A 19,787-nucleotide genomic window follows, 5' to 3' on the forward strand; every position below is an offset into this window, starting at 1 on the left:
CGTTCAGGTATAATAAATCGGCAGCTTATTAATAGTTATGGCGTTTAGTTTTGCAGTAGGAAATCTTAATTGCAACTGGTCTGGTCGAACCAGAGACCTCGAAGCTGGTAGACCATCACTGCTCATTCATATTGCTTCATTTATTCATACTCAGATTTTCGACTGACCTTATTCATGTTGTTACGCGTCAACTGTTGTTGTTGTTGTTGGTGGTGGTGGTGGTGGTGTTTGTCGACTACTATGGTCATTTACAACAGGCCAAATTTCCTAATTTTTATTCCGTAGCTGCCGACTGCAGCTGTGGATTATACCACTCCGCTATCTCGCCACCGTTGTTACGCGTCACAAAAACCAGACGGTCTTGGGTGCAGACGAGAGACAGCGAAAATGGACGTTCATACTTCAATCATTATACAGGCCAATGGATTAATTATTTGTATTTGGCTTTGTACCATCCAGAGCACAACAGACCACACACCGCGTGGAAATTTAATTAGGTGTTTTAACGAGCTTGCATTAACTGATTATGTTGTACGACAGTATGATCAGTGGATTTTGTCGCCACACAAATAAACTATTTCGGCGTGCTCTCGGGCTGACTGTCACCTGACAACCACTTGCCACTCTTTAGTATAGCATGTCCCAGTAGCAGCGTGGAGATTTGTTTGTTGACCGTAAATCCTAGATCCAATATTCAGCTTACTTGATTGATTGTTTGCGGCGAGTTGTTCGGTTATATTTAGCTAGATATTGTAATAAGGTTCATGATATGTTTTGACTTGCCTTTAAGTGCTTCGTGTGCAGGGTTGTAACACTTCTTGCACAACGGCTGACTACTAATGACTCTTCGCTCTATACATAGTAATTATGACCTTTTTTTAACAAAAAGTAAACTCTTACGTGCTGAAAACGTGGGGCATTTAGTTACTGACTGAAACGACGGGTTGCGGGCGGGACATCAAGTCAAAAACGGGATTGCCCCACCCAAACCAAGACGTTATAGCTATCTGATACACACTGATTCAATGACATCACAGCACACAGCTGCTTTTTCGTCTGATCTGCGTCTCAAACCAAAGTACACATAGAAAAACGGTATTCGGGCCACATCACGCGAACACATCAAACCAGTATGTTAGGCTTCTCCTCGTCATCGGATCCATGCAACCGATGTCATAAAAGCATAAGAAGAGGATCGTGCTACAAGTCGGCAGATACAGAATCAAAATAAAGAATATTAATTTTATCTAGAATTATGCAATTTATCTTTGTAAACTTCAGTATCCTATCCATGGCCGCGAAGTCCCTGAAATCAGTAGAAACTCACTGTCTGGCACTGTATTACTTTACACCAGGGGTTCTTAACCTTGCCCACAGCGCCCCCCAGGGGGCGCTGGCGACTTTGAAGGGGGGCGGAAAAGCTCAGGGGGCGATATGGGGGGCGCTGGGCTCAGGGGGGCGGTATGGGGGGCGCTGGAGAAAAACGGTATTGCAGGAGAATCTAAATTCAAATTTTAGAGCAAATTGCGAGTGATATGCCACAAAATAGCACAGAAATGAAGCTCCGGCGGGTGAAAAACGGTGATTTTAGCTCTGAGCGAAAAAATGACCTTTTTTTTTTTTTTTTTTTTTTTTTAGTCATCCACCTGACGATGTGGAGTAAAAAACGTTATTTAAATGTCACTCCGGTTTTGCAAGTGGAAAATTTCTGAAAAAGTGTCCTCTTTTTTGATTTCCAAAATATGGTAAGCCTATTATTACATTCCTTACAATATGAAGTTGGGGGGCGCTGGAGCACGATAATTTTTGAAAGGGGGCGCTGGAAGAAAAAAGGTTAAGAACCACTGCTTTACACGCTCCAAATCCAATCAATCGAAATTCGAGAATCTTTAATTGGAACCCATTCATGTTTCGGATGCTTGGGAGCTATGTGGTTAACGGATTTAAGCAGTTTGTACCAGATCCTTATCTCCAAGCATATGGTCATATGGGGCCTATCAATCATTTTGTGTAATTGGAGTTGGTGTTTGCCATAATTCGATTTGAAGTCCCGCATGCATAGCCCGCGATGACAATAGTCACTATGGACACTGGGCGTGGGCAGGTTTCGCAAAGTAATCAACATAAATATATATCACGATTGGATTCTCTCGACTAAAGGGGCGAACGTGACTAGCATCTCGTCGGCAGAATTAGAAAACGTCGCATCTTCTTGTCGCATGACGGATGGCGGAAGGGGTTGTTAGACGGTAATTGGAAATAATGACCCTCAGATCATATCAATGTAGCCTTGAGAATGGTGTGGATGCCCTGAATTACGGTGAAAAGTTTCGATGTACCGTATTTGGCAACAGCTTGATAAATATATATAGACTTTACGATCCGCAAAGAAATAAGCATAGCTTCCGCGGATATGCAGGTCTGAAGTTATGCGTGAAGTTTCTGAGACCTCGACGTTAGCTTGAAATATCAAAAAACATTCCTTATTGAAATTTCAATTCTTGGCTGAAATCATTCCGCCTCAGTCTGGCGATACTTCTACTGCGGATATCTGTTGTGTTCAGTGCATGAAAGAGTATATTGAAGTTTTGAACCTCCAAGAAGCTCTTCGAAAGAGTATAAGAGCAACATCGATTGCAAAATCCCGACCGAAGTCTCTCGTATATATATATATACAATACATATAATATATCTAGGCACATAGATTCCTCATCGTCACCCGAACAGCCAGTGACTTACAGATACCTACGGCAATATGGGGCCTTACGTCAGTCAGTCAGTAATTGCTTTACCGTAAACTCAGTAAAATTAAGATATGTCATTGTAGGCCTACCTGCTGAACTGATAGTTGAAGGCCAGCACAAAATGGAACGAATGTATGTTTTGTTATGAATCACATCATCATGAGTATAATCCATAAGCAGTAATATACTCCAATACCATATATCAGGGGTTTCAACACATTCAATCATCATGGATTTATTTTTATTCCAGTTGCGCACGCGATACGAAGCAAAGTCTACCCAGAGCTACTGATTTTGATCATTATTTGTAGGTTGCTACATGATAACGAGGGGATTGAGTTAATCACAAGCCCTGTTTAAACTAAAGTTAATCATGCATATTCTATAAAAAAAATTTAATAATATACTCGACTATTCCACAGTACCTATTTCGTTCATTTATATTAAAAGTTGGTTATGGCGATATCAGTAGAGTGCTGACCGAGAAACGTCAATTACTCGTTTTATTCCCGCCAAAATAATATGTTCCAACTTTTGATATTCATTTAGTTATCGAGAAGTTGCTTGGTAAATATTGCCTCGCAAGAATACCGATTACCGAGCAATTGATTTCTGCAACTAACACAATTTAATACCACAGCACATCAATATCCGATCCTTGAATTCCAAAACTATAAATTCCATTTTGATTACTTTTACCATATGACATCGAACGTAACTGATAACACTGCGAAGCTGACTGTAACGACCGCACTTTACACGGTTTCGCCATCATTCGGTCATGAAACCTTGACACAAGAAAGAAAATCGAGATATTCCTGCCTTGAGAGCACGAGCCAGCAGACGAACTCAACCAACCCTATCAAGCATTGCGATGTCAGTCATTAGACCGCCGAATCGCCAGGATAGTGTGTGTCGGCCAGGTGTATCGCAGCAGGAAAGTACCGATAGAATATATGAAGATGTTACCAAGATTTACAAAGCCTGAATAGAAGGTCAGGGCTGCTCTTTACCCTACAAATTCATAAGCTAGCGCCCCTGACAGACAGCTCTAGGACATGCAGAAATTATGGAAGATTAAGCGCAAAAAGGGAGCGAAGAACGCTGTTGTGTGCACTGAACGTACTATATATAAATTTACATGTACGATGACAGCATTGGCATTTCGCATTCTAGTAAAATCGGCTGATATCATTGGTCCTTCGGATTTTCAATAGCGTGAGGATTATAAATATTTATAATGTTTCTGGGCCGGGCACGCAGTTTTGCATTGGCGGGAAATTCATTATACCTTACCCTTGCATTTACTTGGCGGAGATCGATCGTACAAATACGGCTAAACCAAATCACAAAGACATGAATTAAAGCGAACAGTGGATTTATCCTTGTGTGCGAGTCGACTAAGTCACGGTTATCATCCGACATAATGAAGTAAGGATTGCGTGGGTCGCTCTAAATTAGTACTTTCTGACTGAAAGACGACGACAGCAACTGTGTGCGCGTTGCTTGAAATTGTACGCGTGCACACTGCATGTGCAGCAATTCCTGTGTCATTTGCAACAGGAAAATGCTCGATTACCGCGGTGTAACAGATACGAATGCGTCACAGTCGCAACCGTATCGAATGACAGTGAATAAAAGAATTGATTCGAGACGAAGGTTTAAGTTTGCGTATAAATTATCAACTCTATTCACCTACTGATGTCTTGTCTTTTGTTAAGTTTTCAACAAAAATAGACGAACATTGTTTCTTGTTAGATACAGATAGATAGACGACCGTTTGGACGTACCTGTTATATACACCGGGCGAGGTGTATTGCAAGTACGCAGATAAGTGAACGAACAATGAACATGACTTGTGCGCACGTTTTTCTCAGAAAAATCTTGAAGAATTTGAAAAATAATGGTGACCTTGTCAATTTCTGAAATATTGTACGCAAGGGACAAATATGCTCAGGGGTTGTTTCTGTAAGTAATGAGGACAGATCGATGCGGTATGACCTTGCCGACAGTGGATCAATTTTAAAGCTTCGCTAGATAAGTTATTTACTCTGTAAGACGTTTGCATGAAAAAGAGGGTGATGCAAAGTCATGACCTTCATACCGGTGTTCACTTCGGTTTGGTTGTATAATAATGCATGCGTTTGCGGTTTAGTCGCACCTTACTATAAATTGCAATGCAAGCTGTTGAGTGTTAATACGGATATTGTCGACGTTGTAGAAAGAAGAGTTTTAGCTTAACTGGTTGGTATCATGCCCGCCGAAAGCCTACATTTGCTAAGACTCGCTTAAGGCTCCAAGTCATGAAAGTAGGCATATTCTTTGTCAAGGGTCACTCCGCTTATATTCACATCTCATCTGTTTGTAGTTAGATACTGTCTCAATTTTAGCTATTGATTGGTTCAGGCATTCGTTAAACGCCTAATCGCGTACTGCGCTGCTGTAAACAGTTAAAAGACGGATTACTTCGTTTGCTATCATGAATGGGACTGAAAAAGTAAGCATCGGGTCGAAGGAAGACGAAGGTAATGATAATCTCGTACTTGTTTTCATATTCTGTACTCTAGGCTGTATAAATGCAAGCATTGCAAAACGAAGATATGCCAACAGCAGTATAGTGGATGTTGGTATATGAAGTTGGTCTGTGACGGAGTTTGGATTGGCCATAGTGAATGTCTTTTTGATATTAGTTTAATGGACATTGCTGATTTTGCGACAGTACGAAGAATAATGATATATGTCGGATAATCGGCGTCAATTAGAGATCACTAGGCAATAGACATGTGTGCAATCGAATCACATCCGGTGTGAATCGAACTCAAACATCTACGCCCTAATCGAATTCGAAATACCGGTGTCTTCAATGAATGCATACAGGACACACGGAAATGTGGTGTACACTTTAACATGCGGTATTCGTCAAGTGTGAAAGATGTATAAGCGCGAGATCGGCTCTCACAACCAAAACTGCATTGCCCGTGATAAAATACAAGGTCTCTGCAATGTGACGATTCCTACTTATTCGCCTCGAATCGCCAGATTCGATTTTTAAGCGATGATTAGCATCAGACAATATTGGAATCGATTTCGAATCATCGATTCGTATTGCCCATACTTAGATTTCACTTATGTGTATGAAAGTGGTATGGTATGACGTGGTCGGTGTCCCCTGTGCGCGGAGCATTGGGAATCAATAAGAATCAATATGAATCGCACTTCAATCTATTCTTCTCGCCCATGACCATTTGTTCAATATTTTAGACAAGAAATTATCGTTTTCCGATCAAAGTCCTCGCACGAATTATAGGAGCTATCAGACAACTGACGTTTCAAATGGATCGACTTCGAATGCAGTCTCAGGAAACAAAATCTTAACGTACAGAAATCGACATGTTTCGGAGGCAAGGTATAGAGGCCATAGCTGATTTCATTGGCAAGATTGTAGATCTATATGCGTCTCTCTCTGGTTGTCCCAATATATCAGGTTTTAGGTATTAGGTATTAGGTTTTAATACCCGGCTAAAGAATTTTTTGTATTATTTGGAATTTTCATTTGGGTTGTAATATATTGTGGTATTACCAAACTATATCAAAAATATTCGTCAGATATTGACAGGCTGGATTTCGCGTAGCAGTGTTTTTATAGCCGGATAATAATTTACACCGGAATCATGGTTTATTATCAGTAATAATAATGAGAGAAGACCCGGACTCCACTTTTATATTTATCCAATCTACTATGTTCCCCCACGTTCGTCACGCTTTAATAGTTACCACGATAAACAATCACTGTCTTCATAGACCTATTTCGCGGTACAGCATCGTCTACTGCTACACCAAAGATAAGTATAGATTTCGCTTCGGAATAGTAAAAACCTGGTTTAAAGGTTTTGTCGGATCAGGGTCGGATTTTGAATTGCGATTTCGTTGAAGCTTGAGTTTAATTTGAACCTCGGCATGCAATTTCATATCATTTACATTAATTTTACCTCAGCCGTTATCGGATATGGACGACGTGGATTCACAGACGAAACAAATGGTGGATGTGGATGTGAAATTTTATATCAACCTTTAATCCGGAACGGGATTGGGATTTGAAAATGTTTAATCCGCTAATCTCGGATACACACCGCTGCACAGCACGTGCCACGAATGTCTTTTCGCAACGGCTCACCTTCAACCACCCATTAATCAATTTGACAGCTGCGACGAAAGTCAAGACGAGTTCTACGATATAATTTCCGAAGTCGAAAGCGAGCAAGATGACTCGAATTCAGGCGTTGGTTTCAAGCCTACAATTATAACACACAGGAGGGGAACGCTTTACAATGCAACTGCACGCCGGGCAAATAGGCGGTTTTCGACTGTGCTAAGAAAGCCGTCGGCATGGAGTGTCAGTAAGTTGTGCAGTGCGCGTGTGCGTCACGTTTGGTCAGTAACACTACCATAGTAATCTAACTGACAGGTGCAACTATAATGCGTATAGCATAATAACGATACGTCATTCGTGATACAATCTTTGCGTAATTGTTGAATTCGTAGCTATTAATTTACGCTGACCGCTACCCTGTAAAACCATCATATATCGCCACAGAACCAGGCAGTGGTCTTCTTTCCCAGTAAATCATCACGGGAAAATATGTGACAGTTCAGGTGTGATTTTTATCTACATCTACAACCAAGCTATCACTCGGGGAGTAATTTGCGCCTGTTGTCGAAGTTGTTATTGTGCAATCACCAACGTGCGTACTAAGCACGGTTACGCCGAGTTAATATGAATGACTCAATTTTCAATGTCAACCGTGTCAGTTCAGATGTAACGATAAGATACACATGACGCCATACAGAATTTATCAACAGCACGTCAGCCGGCGAATTATTAAGAATTTAGCAGTAAGATCCGACTGTATTTGTTATTGGTGAATCGGACATCTCACGGTGACCTTGAAATGAGTAGTCGGGTCAATTTCTCCGTACTTCGAAATTTGTAACTGCTATTTTGCATATGTCAAGTGACAATATCGAAATTTACTCATACACGATGGTATATGATTTTCAGTTTACGAAGAAGAAGAGGAATGTCACCGCGAATTGATCTTGAAAATTCGTAAAGTGAGTGTGTCTGCAATGTCATTTCTCCCGAACATGGTTTGCAATGGTGCGATATTTCAGAATCTTCCACTGAAGGATTTTTCCGAAGAGGTCCGCGCGAAAAAGGATTTAAAAAAGTTTCTCGTGCAACCGGTTGTACTTCTGGATGTGACTGACACGTGTACGTATGTGCAAGCGTTTCGCAAACTCGCATACAAACAACGTTTTAAGCGAGAAAGCACAGCAAAGTCCTACCGTCATCTCAATCCAATAGTGCTCGGCACGCTCTGCCATAATTTACCGAACGCAGTTAATATCTATGTATAATGTTCAGGGTGTATGGATAAATATGCAAAAATACTAGATGCCATATGCCACTTCAATAAATGAATGCCATTGTGTTTTCTCGACGCCATGTAAAATATCACGATGGAATTATTTAGTCCCAGTGGACTGTAAATGCTGCATAAAATATCATCACTCAGCAGTCTGTCAAATAAGTGAACACCTAAGTGATATGATCTCAATTCACGGGCACCGATGGGATTAGTTATCGTCGTCGGTATATAGCTAATGTGAAATTGTGTATACTGAATTCCAAAGCGGGTCGAAAATGGAAAAATTGCTAATAGATATTGAATTCGTATCGGCATTAGGAATTGGATTCGTCATGAAATTTGATGGCGTCATCTCTCGTGGTACGAATCTGACACTGGCACAATGGATGATAAGGTGGTTTGATTGTAAATAATTAGCAATGATGTTTTGGACATCAGTCATTTACACGCCATAAAGACCCTCAACAATATTACGAAAGTCAATGACTAACCGATTGTCATCAATAGATTTTCGGGACATCAAGACTAAGTTTTCGAATAATAGCTTTGACGGGCCTCCTGTTTTTTTTTCTCAATTCTCTGAAACGATGACACATTTACATCCCGCTTTTCATACATTCCAGCTTTGGAAATCATTTTCCAAAAGTTTATGACCAAATTGAGAAAGGATCTGGACCTGGACGAGAAGCTTCCTGAGGATTCCATGAAATATTTCTTCACGAAATCGCAGAAAGGGAACGAATCGTGTAGGTTTTGAATAAAGGCGACAGCGACACCGAGCGGTCTTTTATCGGCATTAAATTCATTTTTACAAGTGGCTTCTGTCGACCAGCTACGAGAAACCATTCAAGGCGTCAAGTATGTTCTAGACGGCACAGTGTACGAGCAGACATGGATCACAGCTTTGTAAGTTTGAAGTCTTCAAAAACAAATTATGCATATATAGATGGCACTCAATTTAAATGCGCTGAGATTTCCGTGATTGTGGCCTCGCAGTTCGTCCCGAGCCATGTACGACAGTTATTTCGGTTTTCGGAAGTTCAGTAACTTTGAAATCGAGAAATGATAATTGTTACCTTTATACCTTTGAGTTTTCCATAATGCACTGTTGAAAAATGTTAAGTTACTGAAAACGTGTTAAAATGATCGTGGTGATTTAACATTTCACAAACGACAAGACCGCCACAGGCTATATACCATATAGGCCTATCATTTGTATACAAACATCGTGACGAAATCGCACCATAACGTTACAACGCAAAGGTCGCAACGCGATTGTATTATAATATTATGTATTTACGAAATGTGCGAGTGCTGTAAACATCAACGAAGAAAATATAATTTCACAGTTGAACCGAGTTCATGATAGCATCGTTATTGACCAGACCATATATTCCTTCCCATCATTGGCCCCCAACAATGTACGATGAAAATTCAAGAATTACTTGTCCCAAATTAGTCAGTTATTCGTTCAGAATCCCTTCTGCTTCTCTCTGATACGGAATAATTTAATCATAGCGTCCCAACATTATGCTTCAAACGAAAGGCATAATTGCCTTTAGTCATTTCTGGGGACTCTGGGTATCATTAGAATGAAATTAATGGCGCTTTAGCTAGCAATCAGCAACAATCTTAGTCCCTATTCCCAGCCGTTGATAATATAAAGTCGGCACAGACCGCAACTTTAATCATAGTAGAATGGGATTTACATTGAATTGCATAGTGTGATGTATGTTGGCATTTGCAAGATCTACAAACAAAGGTACACAATGCACATCCGCATAAACCACTAATTAACGGCGCGAGGCATTACAAATAAATTTTTTTACATCTGGAAAACAATTTTAAGAGCATATTTGGTATATTTAAAAAAATGAGCGCTGCTTTTGAGGTGTCCGAAACAAGTGCTTTGTGAAGATGAAATTACGCGTCGGAAGATAATATCGGTGCTATGTGCTTTGTCACAAATACCGGTAAATAGGTGTCAAAGGCCGAAGGCGTCAAATACATGGCAGATACGAATGTATGAGGAAGTAGTAACTAGGGATGGTGTGAACCTCTGAAAGGTTCAGGTTCGTGTGAACGCGAACCTTTTTGAAAGGTTCTGTGTGAACACGAACGTGAACCTCGTGACGTCATATTGCTAATTCCAACCCTATCTTCCAATGAAATGATAGCCTATACCAATGTAGACGATACCTAGCGATGACTCGGGCCACATAATGCCACAATGCCGAAGTACATATTGGCGTTTTAAACGTCGCTAAATGTATCAACTGAGGCAATCAAAGGATATAATACTCCCATAAAATCAATATCTTTCGTCGCTTTGTCAACAATTTCGACGAGGACTTACCAGGGAATATAAGCTTACGCCTTAACGTTCTAGGCCAGACCGGACAATGTATTCGGCGTCTGAGTATTGCTTCATTAATATTGAGCAGAGTGTAAAATGGGTTTATACTTGCTACCGATAATACCCTATTAACAAGTTATACAGCAGTAGCGAACACCTCAATCGCAAGGATTTGGTTTTAATGATGCAGTAAAGATATTCAGTCGAGATTGACCCCGTACGCCTGCTAGATTTTTTGCATCGGAAAACGATATCAATTTGAACAAGCATCATTCGCTGACTACGTATTTCGCTCGTGATGTTGTGTGATTGCGGGTCAAACTCGCAGCACAGATGTCATTAAATATTCACAAACGGAAGGCTGGATATTTCGTGCAGACTTTTGTTACAAAGCAAGTAAAAATTTTGAGATTGTCAAAGTGCATGCTCGTTTAGTGTTGATTATTTATGCTGCCAGCTCCATGCATAGAGTGGCCCGCAGTTGAAATGCAACAAATCTGAACCAAAGATGTTAAAATGAAGTGAAAACTGTAATATATGAAAAAAGTTCACAGTGCAGAACCTACCAAGGTTCTGTTGTGAACGCGAACCTCGAAATTTCCGAGGTTCACACACAGAACGCGAACGTGAACCTCAAGTTCACACCATCCCTAGTAGTAACGCTCTTATTTAAGACCTAATCCGTTGTTCAGATGCGTCCTGCCCAACTTGAAGAAGAGCCACGTCGGCATAGCGCGTCTACGACATCCTCTCAACCTGGGTAACAAATTCGAGGAAATATCGTTCATCATCACAATATTAGCACCGAAGAGACAGGTATAGCATTGCGTAATTGAGGACGCTTTCTACAATAGGGGAATGAATGGCACTAGTTTGATTCCGTGCGTTTTTACAGTCCAGGCGTTGTCGTATAAAGTAAATGGAGGTGTTGGTGATGAGCCCTTTTAAGCGTAGGGTGAATATCAGATTATGATATTCTGTTATCAGCATATTATCGCCACGTCTATAACCCTGCAATAGCTGAATTGTGATGGAGAAAGTTTTGCTTACGACATATAGTTATATAGCTTAGTGATAGAGCGTCCGACTTTTCGGTACAGGTTGGCATGGGCACGCGGGTGGCTCCATCAGAGGTGGTCAACGTATACTCGGCATTGGTACTCACACTCAGGTACAAGTGGAAGTATTGCTACGATAATGCCACTCGCAAAAGTGATAGAACCCAATCCTAATACTACTTTCTACTGTACAAAAGTCAAAGCGTGAAAAGTATAGGTAGTTTTGCGTCGAAAATGTCAAGTAGAAGTGGCAGAGTCAGTAAACATATACCCTTGTGAAAGTAGTGCAAGAATATATGTAGCCAAATCATACTTGAGTACTCCGCAAAAGTGAAAGTACTCCGTTATTGACTACATACAGCCTTCCTCCCACCTCTCTACCGTGCTTATATCATAGTTGTGTTGCCTCGCAATCGATTCGTGGACCACGGCCCCATTGTATTTATTACATCATATGTTTGAATCATCAACTTCGTCTATATTAGTATCGCCATTTCCGCACCCACTCTATACATGGAAAATTTAAATTATTGCCGCAAATTGCTGAAATATATTTTGTCATTGTTGCAATTATATGTTATAAATAAAGTTCTGTACCGCAAAAAGTATCTTCAAATCACAGAAATTCACCAAAAATGCGGTCGAAGTTGGACGCACCTTTTCCACGATGATGTGCAACATCCAGCTCCGTAAAGACCTGACAGACGCTTCCACGGAAGAGGAGTTCAAGGAGGTGTTGAGAGTTGAAAGTCAGAACTTGATGAACGAGGCAACGCAAGCGATAACCGGTGCCGCTGACGAGCTCGAAGAGGAAATTTTCGAGGAGGTAGGGAGCGTATGATATCGCGTCGTCTTCATTCAAAACTGGTAATCATTCTGTGTATGTCGCTGACAGGATTTTCCTTTTTGGCATTTCGGTCGAGGTGTTCTCGAGGACCTCAAACGACGGGTTCCGCTGTACCCGACAGATTTCCGAGACGGTAAGTGCGTTGCTATTATTTTTATTTTCTGTCGGGACTGACCGTGCGAACTTCCTAAAACTGATCGAATTTAAAAAAAAATTGTTTTCAGTTTGATTGCTGGTACCCTGATATATTTTTTCGGGTATATTTCCCCGCTCATTGCTTGCTTCTATACCTGCAATCATAAGACCTACCGAGAACTCGGGATTACCATGCTATTTTACCAGCCATAATTATGAATTATGTGCGAACAGTTGAATATTATTAAAACGTTGGCATTCGAATACACGGGGTAACGGAAACGGTGCCAGATCGCCTGTATAATTTTAAGCATCGCTCAATCACCTCTTCACGCATTTGTGGAACGTTTGACAAACATCTCCGTATCTTTCCTTTTTTCGTAGAAATGTATCGTGGTGAAGACGAACTCGTTTCTTTGTTAGGAAAGCTTTGTGGTTAGATCCTACTAGGTTTCGATCGACACGTTTTGACTATAACGTTGTGGTTGTCGTTAATGCGAAGTCGGGGCCTCCAGGGCATCACTATTTTTTTTAAATCTATTCTGCAGCAGTGCGCCACCAACTAGGCGTGTGTGTTTTGTAAATCTGAAAAGATACATTCAACAGACGTAGCTGCAAATTATCGCTGCTTTGTTCACGGGGATTACTTGTTCTGTGGACTAACCATGTCTGAGGTTATTGCCGCTTCCAGTTCAGTGGAGTAATAAACTGAGCTGAACTGTCGGAAATGAAGTAATCCATAATGGATTGACATTGTCAATTGAAAATAAAGGCTAAATATATCTCCTTTGACGTAATATCTCTACTATTACTGTTGAATCGACTATTTTGAGCGTTCCAACCATCCCATGCCGATATACGTCGGCTAAATCGGGTGGTAATTGTCCGTAGGCTCATACAACATGTTTTTTGGAAAGTATTTACACAATTATGGCATAATTTTACAACTTAAAAATAATTCTAGAAGGTAGCCTATTTGTTTAAAACACTGTTTGAAACATGTTTTGAACAAAGTGTTTTAAAACACAGTTTGTTTTAAATGCAAGCCTATTTACAATGCTTTAGCTTTGCTACATATATTTATGGAAGTGTCGTGCGAATTTCGTTATTTCACCCAGTCTCTTGAAAACGTAGTAGCGTTACAGTGGCTCAAATAAACCCTGATGACGATGTCCATCAAATAATGGCATCTGCCTTGATTGATGAAATTGTCATGTATTGCATAGGTGCTCACTGCTCAGTAACTCAGTAAGTAGGCCTACTTATTTCTTTTCGGATTAATCAAGCAAGTGTCGCCTACTTCCTCTAGCGACCATGCTTTTAGACTGATTTGACTTCTATACTTGAACAGTTTTTTAGGCTGAACTATACTTACATTTTAGACTTTGTAAAAGTGTTGGGGTGTGTTTTCATCACCTTTAGGAGTGAAATAGCCATACCAAGCGGACAATATAGCACCCGTACCACGGCAATTGAATTTACTTTCGAAAATAGAAGATAATTTGTAGTTTCAGTTAGCATTTTTCGTTAATCGCGAATATGCACAGGCACACTGCTAAAAGTAAGCGGCCCATCGACTTGGTGTACTTTCTAAAACTGCTTGCTTGAGTACTTTCCACACCCTAATTTTCAACTTCCAATCGAAGTAGTTTTGACATTTCTTGGAAGTCGTTTATTCTACTTGTACGTGAGCGGAGAATTACGAAGTTACTTCTACTTCTACTTGAGTACCAGCGATGACTGCTTTGACCACGTCTGAAGTATTTTATATGAACTAAAAGTCTTCGATTGCAACAGGATTCGTCGGAAAAGACACCATACGTAAAGTCATATCAACGATACTATTTTTGTATTTTGCCTGCATTTTACCAGCAATTGCCTTCGGAACTGTATACGACTACAACACCGACCACAAGATGAGTAAGTCCTATTTCTGGTTTCGAGTAAATATTCCCTACGTCACGTTTCATTCCTTCAATCGCAGGTGTTATTTCATGCATAATGTCGCAGACCTTCGGAGGGCTCGTTTTTGCTCTAATCGGAGGACAGCCATTGCTGGTAGTTATGACCACGGCGCCTGTGGCGCTTTTTGTGAAAGGTGAATATAAATTTAGCTCTTGTGAGTTAACTATATATTTAATTCGTTCGTTTTCCGGTATATTTAGGGGTCGTTTTGGTAGCTAAGGCCTGGAACGCGGACTTCTTAGCTTTCTATGCAATGGTCGGTATTTGGAATTCAATATTCTTACTTCTGCAGGGATTTCTACACGCAAGTAAATTAATGAAATATTCAACCAGGTAAGACACGAAACGATAGTTTACGTATATGGGTAGATCTACAATCGGCCTGAAAATGAAGTAACGTTAATTACTGGCGATTTGGAGACGTTCTGAACGTGGCCGAAGTGTATGTAATATTTATCAAAAATAGCAATAACCGCAACAATGCCTCTGGTATATAGGTGCTGTCGTAACAAAACCACCAACCAGCAGCTCTATCCTGGATTGAATCATTCATTAACTACTGATATCGCACAAATTTTATGGCGTACCATCTATTGTTAGATCGACAGAAGAAATTTTCGAATTCTTCGTAGCAATGGCGTTTATCGCTGACGTAGTGAAATCGGTTCAGTCAAGTAAGACAATGTCGCATTGAAAATTCAAACCCGCGATTCATTAGCTTATTTTTCGCAGATTTCGAGACAAATTACAACTTCATACCATTGAACACGACGAGCACAGGTAAGTTCGTACTTCAAATCATGTTTCTACTACTGGTTAAGCCCAGATTATATCCATATAGTGCATTTTCAACATATCATAAAACGCGAAGATACTGACATCTAACGACAAGTATTTCATTGCGAGATATAGTAACTTATAGCAATATCTTTAAATTAGTGACGAAAGGTTTTCTTTTTCACGTAGTAATCTTCGTGACATTAATTTGATATCGGTTCATCAATAGAAATAATTATCAATATTGCTGATTGTAATTTATAGTGATTCGAGACTAGCAAACTTTCTTTCATTAATCCTTTTTTCTCTATATCTCTGTCACAGCGATAAACGAGACGCTTCCAGCAGAATGTTACACCAAGGACTACTGTACTCGACCAGAAAATTTTATTCTGAACGAATTCTTGATGTATGGGACTTTTGCGTTGGCACTTATGATACTGCATTTCAAAAAATCGTAAGTGCTTTGATAGCTAGCCTACTTCGAAGGCTTGTATTCGTGAGAAACACCGTCTTTTGCATGGCAGGCAATTTTTGTCTGCGATTAAGCGGGAAATTCTCGCCGACTACGCGCTACCGATCTCGGTCATTACGTTCAGTGTCATTGGCTCGTTAGCATTTCAGGACATCAACCGTGAGTATAGATATCTAATATTTTAGTTCAATGCCACTGGAATGCCGTGTTCAAGGGGACAAGGGGACAAATCCGCCTTGCCACTTATTCAATTTGAGTATGGGTGGTGTGACGTGTAATATTCGTGACGTCACATCATGCCCGTAACCGTGATATTGTTGCAAGCGGAAATAGAAAATGTATAATACGAAAAGTAATCAAGCATGAATAGTTTTAAAAAGTATTTTTGGACAAGGGATCGCATATAACTAGCTGTTAATCGGAGGTGCCTACTTTCAAAATTTTAAGATGTAGGCTATCTTCGCGACTAATACAAAATGATTAATGGCACTGCTGCAAATAGGTACAACCTTCAAAACATGTTCATTGTTCAGTTATACTGGGGTTGTTACTAGGGATGGTGTGAACCTCGGAAATTTAGAGGTTCGCGTTCACAACAGAACCTTGGTAGGTTCTGCACTGTGAACCTTTTTCATATATTACAATTTTCACTTCATTATAACATCTTTGGTTCAAATGTATTGCATTTCAACTACGAGCCACCCTGTGTATGGCGCTGGCAGCATGGAAAATCAACACTAAACGAACCTGCACCTTGACAATCTCAAAAAGTTTATTTGCTTTGTTACAAAAATTTGCTCGAAATATCCAGCTTGCGTTTGTGAATATTTAGTGACTCTCTGCTGTGCGCTTGACCCGCAATCACACAGCATCACGAATGAAATACACTACATGTAGTCAGCGAATGATGATCATTCAACCAACCGATGAGATTGATATCTTTTCTGATGCAAAATATCTAGCAGGCGTACGGGGTTAATCTTGACCTCATATGTTTACTGTATCATTAGGACCAAACCCGTAGATTGAGGTGTTGGCTACTGCTGTATAACTTGTGGGGCAGTATCAGTATGGAGGATAAAAACCCGTTTTACACTCCGCTCAATATCGATATAGAAATGCTCAGACGCCGAATACATTGTCCGGTCTGGCCTAGACCGTTGAGGTCGTAAGCTTGTATTCCCTGGCAAGTCCTCGTCGAAATTGCTGGCAAAGCGACGAAAAATATTGATTTTATGGGATTATTATATGATTGATTTGATTGCCTCAGTTGATACATTTGGCGACGTTTAAAACGCCAATATGTACGTCAGCATTGTGGCATTATGAGGCCTGAGTCGTCGCTAGGTATCGTGTAAATTAATATAGGCTATGACTTCATTGAAAGATAGTGTTGGAATTAGCAATATGACGTCACGTGACGTCATGAGGTTCACGTTCGCGTTCACACAGAACCTTTCAAAAAGGTTCGCGTTCACACGAACCTGAACCTTTCCGAGGTTCACACCATCCTTAGTTGTTACACGTGATTCTTACCACAATTTATCTCGTAAAAGAAAAATACATCATACTTTTCAAATTCAAAAGTCTAAAAACCAAGTAATTTTGTCTGAAAAACTGTTCAAGTAGAAGTAGTCTAAAGCATTTCCACTTGAGTTGGTAGTTAAAGTAGACTAACTTCGAAAATATAGGCGTACTTCGTTACTGACCACCTATGCTTTTTTCCTAGTAGCCATAGCCAATCCGCCTCTGCCTGTGCGATTACATAATCGTCCGTTGCCATTTTAGTCGCTCCATTCAATTTTGAACCGTCGCAGTTGAAACTGGAAATCGCGCCGTTCTCAAAACTCGAAGTTGGCCATGTCTTCTTGGCAGCCGGCCTCGGACTCAGCCTCAGTTTCTTGTTTTTTGTCGAACAGAACATCGCCGCTGTTCTTGTGAACAACCCTGCCAACAAGTATGACCTTCGACTCGTCGATCGCATTAATCTGTTATGCTGGATGCGTGTGTTTTATTCGCAGGCTTGAGAAAGGACCGGCGTACCACTGGGATTTAATTGTTATCAGTCTAATAAATGCGGTACTGTCGGTGTTTAACCTTCCTTGGGTTCACGGAGCGCTACCTCATTCACAACTGCACGTGAGAGTACTCGCGGACGTAGAACAACACGTCACTCCGCTCGGAACAGTTCATGATGAGTAGGTTACTCGGTTCTACGTGTATGTGTAGGCTTTTCAATCGAGATGATCGTAGCCTACGGTAAAGGTTGAACCCTAGGATGTTTTAATCTTTTGATGCAGTAAAATAGCGTACCGGTTTAGTTGCGATGACCCAAAGCAAATCATGCGAAACTTGTAGCCCAATCTGCTTGTAAAACCACTCCATGGTAAGGGTAGTATTGCAAACAAGAGCCGTTTTAAAACGCATGTGTTCTGAACAGTTTTTAAATAATTCCATGAAAAAATAACATGTTTGATTTAAATTGATTCAGTGGTGATCAAAGTAGTCAACGCTATAGTACTCAGGCTGAAGTAATGTCGTAACAAAGCAGATTGATACTATTTTCCTTGTAGGTTTGTACACGTTCGAGAAACAAGAATAACTGGGATCGTGTCAAATATTCTTATCGGACTTTCAATCCTAATCATGGGCGTCCTTAAACTTATTCCCGTGTCTGTCCTCCAGGTAAAGTTGCAACACCGAATTGCGAATGTAGTTACAGCGATTTAATTGACTACTTATGTAACAGGGAGTATTTCTTTATCTCGCCGTAACTGCCTTCAATGACAACCAAATGTTCGATCGGATGCTTTTATTTTTCACCGAAGAGGTATGGAATCCATCGAGTAGGCCTCTATTCAATGAAAAATCATATCCTAACGGGAAACCTTTTTTTCTTCAAAAGAGCTCCTACCCGCCAAACCATTATGTGCGAAAAGTTCCTCAGAAAAAATTGCATTTGCTCACATTTTGTCAAATCATTCAACTTGCGGTTGTGGGATTGTTCGGGCTGTCGCCCTGGTACGAAATGAAGATGGTCTTTCCCGTTATGATTCTACTTCTGCTGCCAATACGGTAAATGCATATGTTGCAATTCGTCACTATTGACATCATCGTTAGAATGGGTTACCTATATTATTCAAGGCACAAGATATTGACTTTGTTCATCAAATCGAAGTACCTGCACATATTGGATTCACACTGATGCTGCCTGCGCCAGGTTCAGGGTTCAACCGCCTCACCTCAACTTCGCATAACAAGTTTATCCAACCTCGTCAACGCCGCAAAAATTTCTCTCCGCTTTCTTATGGAAAATCCGTATTTTTCTGAATAAATTACCCATCTGTATTTCAAGCTTCTCGTTTTGTACAGAAACAAACCAGGTATTGAAGATTGTAGATTAGACTTGAAAGGTGTTGTTGAATGTTGACTATCTGGTTAGTGGTACTTTTTCACATTTATTATTCACCGATATTAATATGATTGCGATGCAGATTATCATATTCGTGTAAGACATAGGCTGGGTCCTTGACCCCGCATTATCGACCAAAACATTTTCGAGCTGCTCTTCATGTTGGCATAGGCAATTAGGCATGCATAATTCTTTTAATCGATCATATAGCAATTAACAAACAAAGTGCCGCACCTCAGCGATAACATGCTCATCGGGAAAGCGGAACAATACAGCTACAAGAAAATCGACGTATATCGATTATCCACTGACCAGATCATATCCGACCGGCTCACGGATGGCCCTGTTTGGGTCACGACTCTTACTTCAAAAACCTCTGTCGTACGGTTTCAGATCATTCCAGGATAATTTACCAAGACGATTAATCCCTACCGCACATTCTAATTAAACTGCCTCACCCCTTCACCGTTGGCACGGCGATGCTTGCCAAACTGTCTACCCGGGGCCTACGATAACAAAGTTACTAGCTATCGCAAGCCCCGAGCTATCTTTCTTACCCTGTCACCGGCAGATGTCGGAGCTAGCTCAT

The 19,787-nt window shown here is 40.5% G+C and overlaps 1 protein-coding gene across 1 annotated transcript; it reads left to right on the plus strand.

Moving 5' to 3' along the window:
• Positions 1–1,980: 1,980 nt before the first annotated feature.
• LOC145451054 (solute carrier family 4 member 11-like) lies at positions 1,981–19,140 on the plus strand. The gene is made up of 23 exons (XM_080329536.1): positions 1,981–5,269; positions 6,006–6,150; positions 6,948–7,141; positions 7,804–7,856; positions 7,917–8,016; positions 8,797–8,919; positions 8,989–9,079; positions 11,222–11,345; positions 12,210–12,413; positions 12,483–12,567; positions 14,367–14,489; positions 14,554–14,667; positions 14,735–14,867; positions 15,135–15,208; positions 15,267–15,314; positions 15,636–15,768; positions 15,839–15,945; positions 17,575–17,743; positions 17,808–17,984; positions 18,360–18,471; positions 18,536–18,616; positions 18,692–18,861; positions 18,931–19,140. The coding sequence occupies exons 1-23, from the start codon at positions 5,224–5,226 to the stop codon at positions 18,989–18,991; spliced, it is 2,667 nt and encodes an 888-aa protein (XP_080185662.1). The 5' UTR covers positions 1,981–5,223; the 3' UTR covers positions 18,992–19,140.
• The last annotated feature ends 647 nt before the right edge of the window (positions 19,141–19,787 follow it).

This window comes from Botryllus schlosseri, chromosome 11 (assembly GCF_051294905.1).
Source record: "Botryllus schlosseri isolate E-star chromosome 11, Bs_hap1, whole genome shotgun sequence".
NCBI lineage: Eukaryota > Metazoa > Chordata > Ascidiacea > Stolidobranchia > Styelidae > Botryllus > Botryllus schlosseri.

Bases quoted from the DNA above. Each gene is read 5' to 3' on its own strand.
- LOC145451054 (XM_080329536.1), top strand. From the start codon at position 5,224: ATGAATGGGACTGAAAAAGTAAGCATCGGGTCGAAGGAAGACGAAG. The intron at 7,857-7,916 runs GTGAGTGTGTCT...GCGATATTTCAG, and splicing joins TGATCTTGAAAATTCGTAAA to AATCTTCCACTGAAGGATTT. The intron at 18,472-18,535 runs GTAAAGTTGCAA...CTTATGTAACAG, and splicing joins TTCCCGTGTCTGTCCTCCAG to GGAGTATTTCTTTATCTCGC.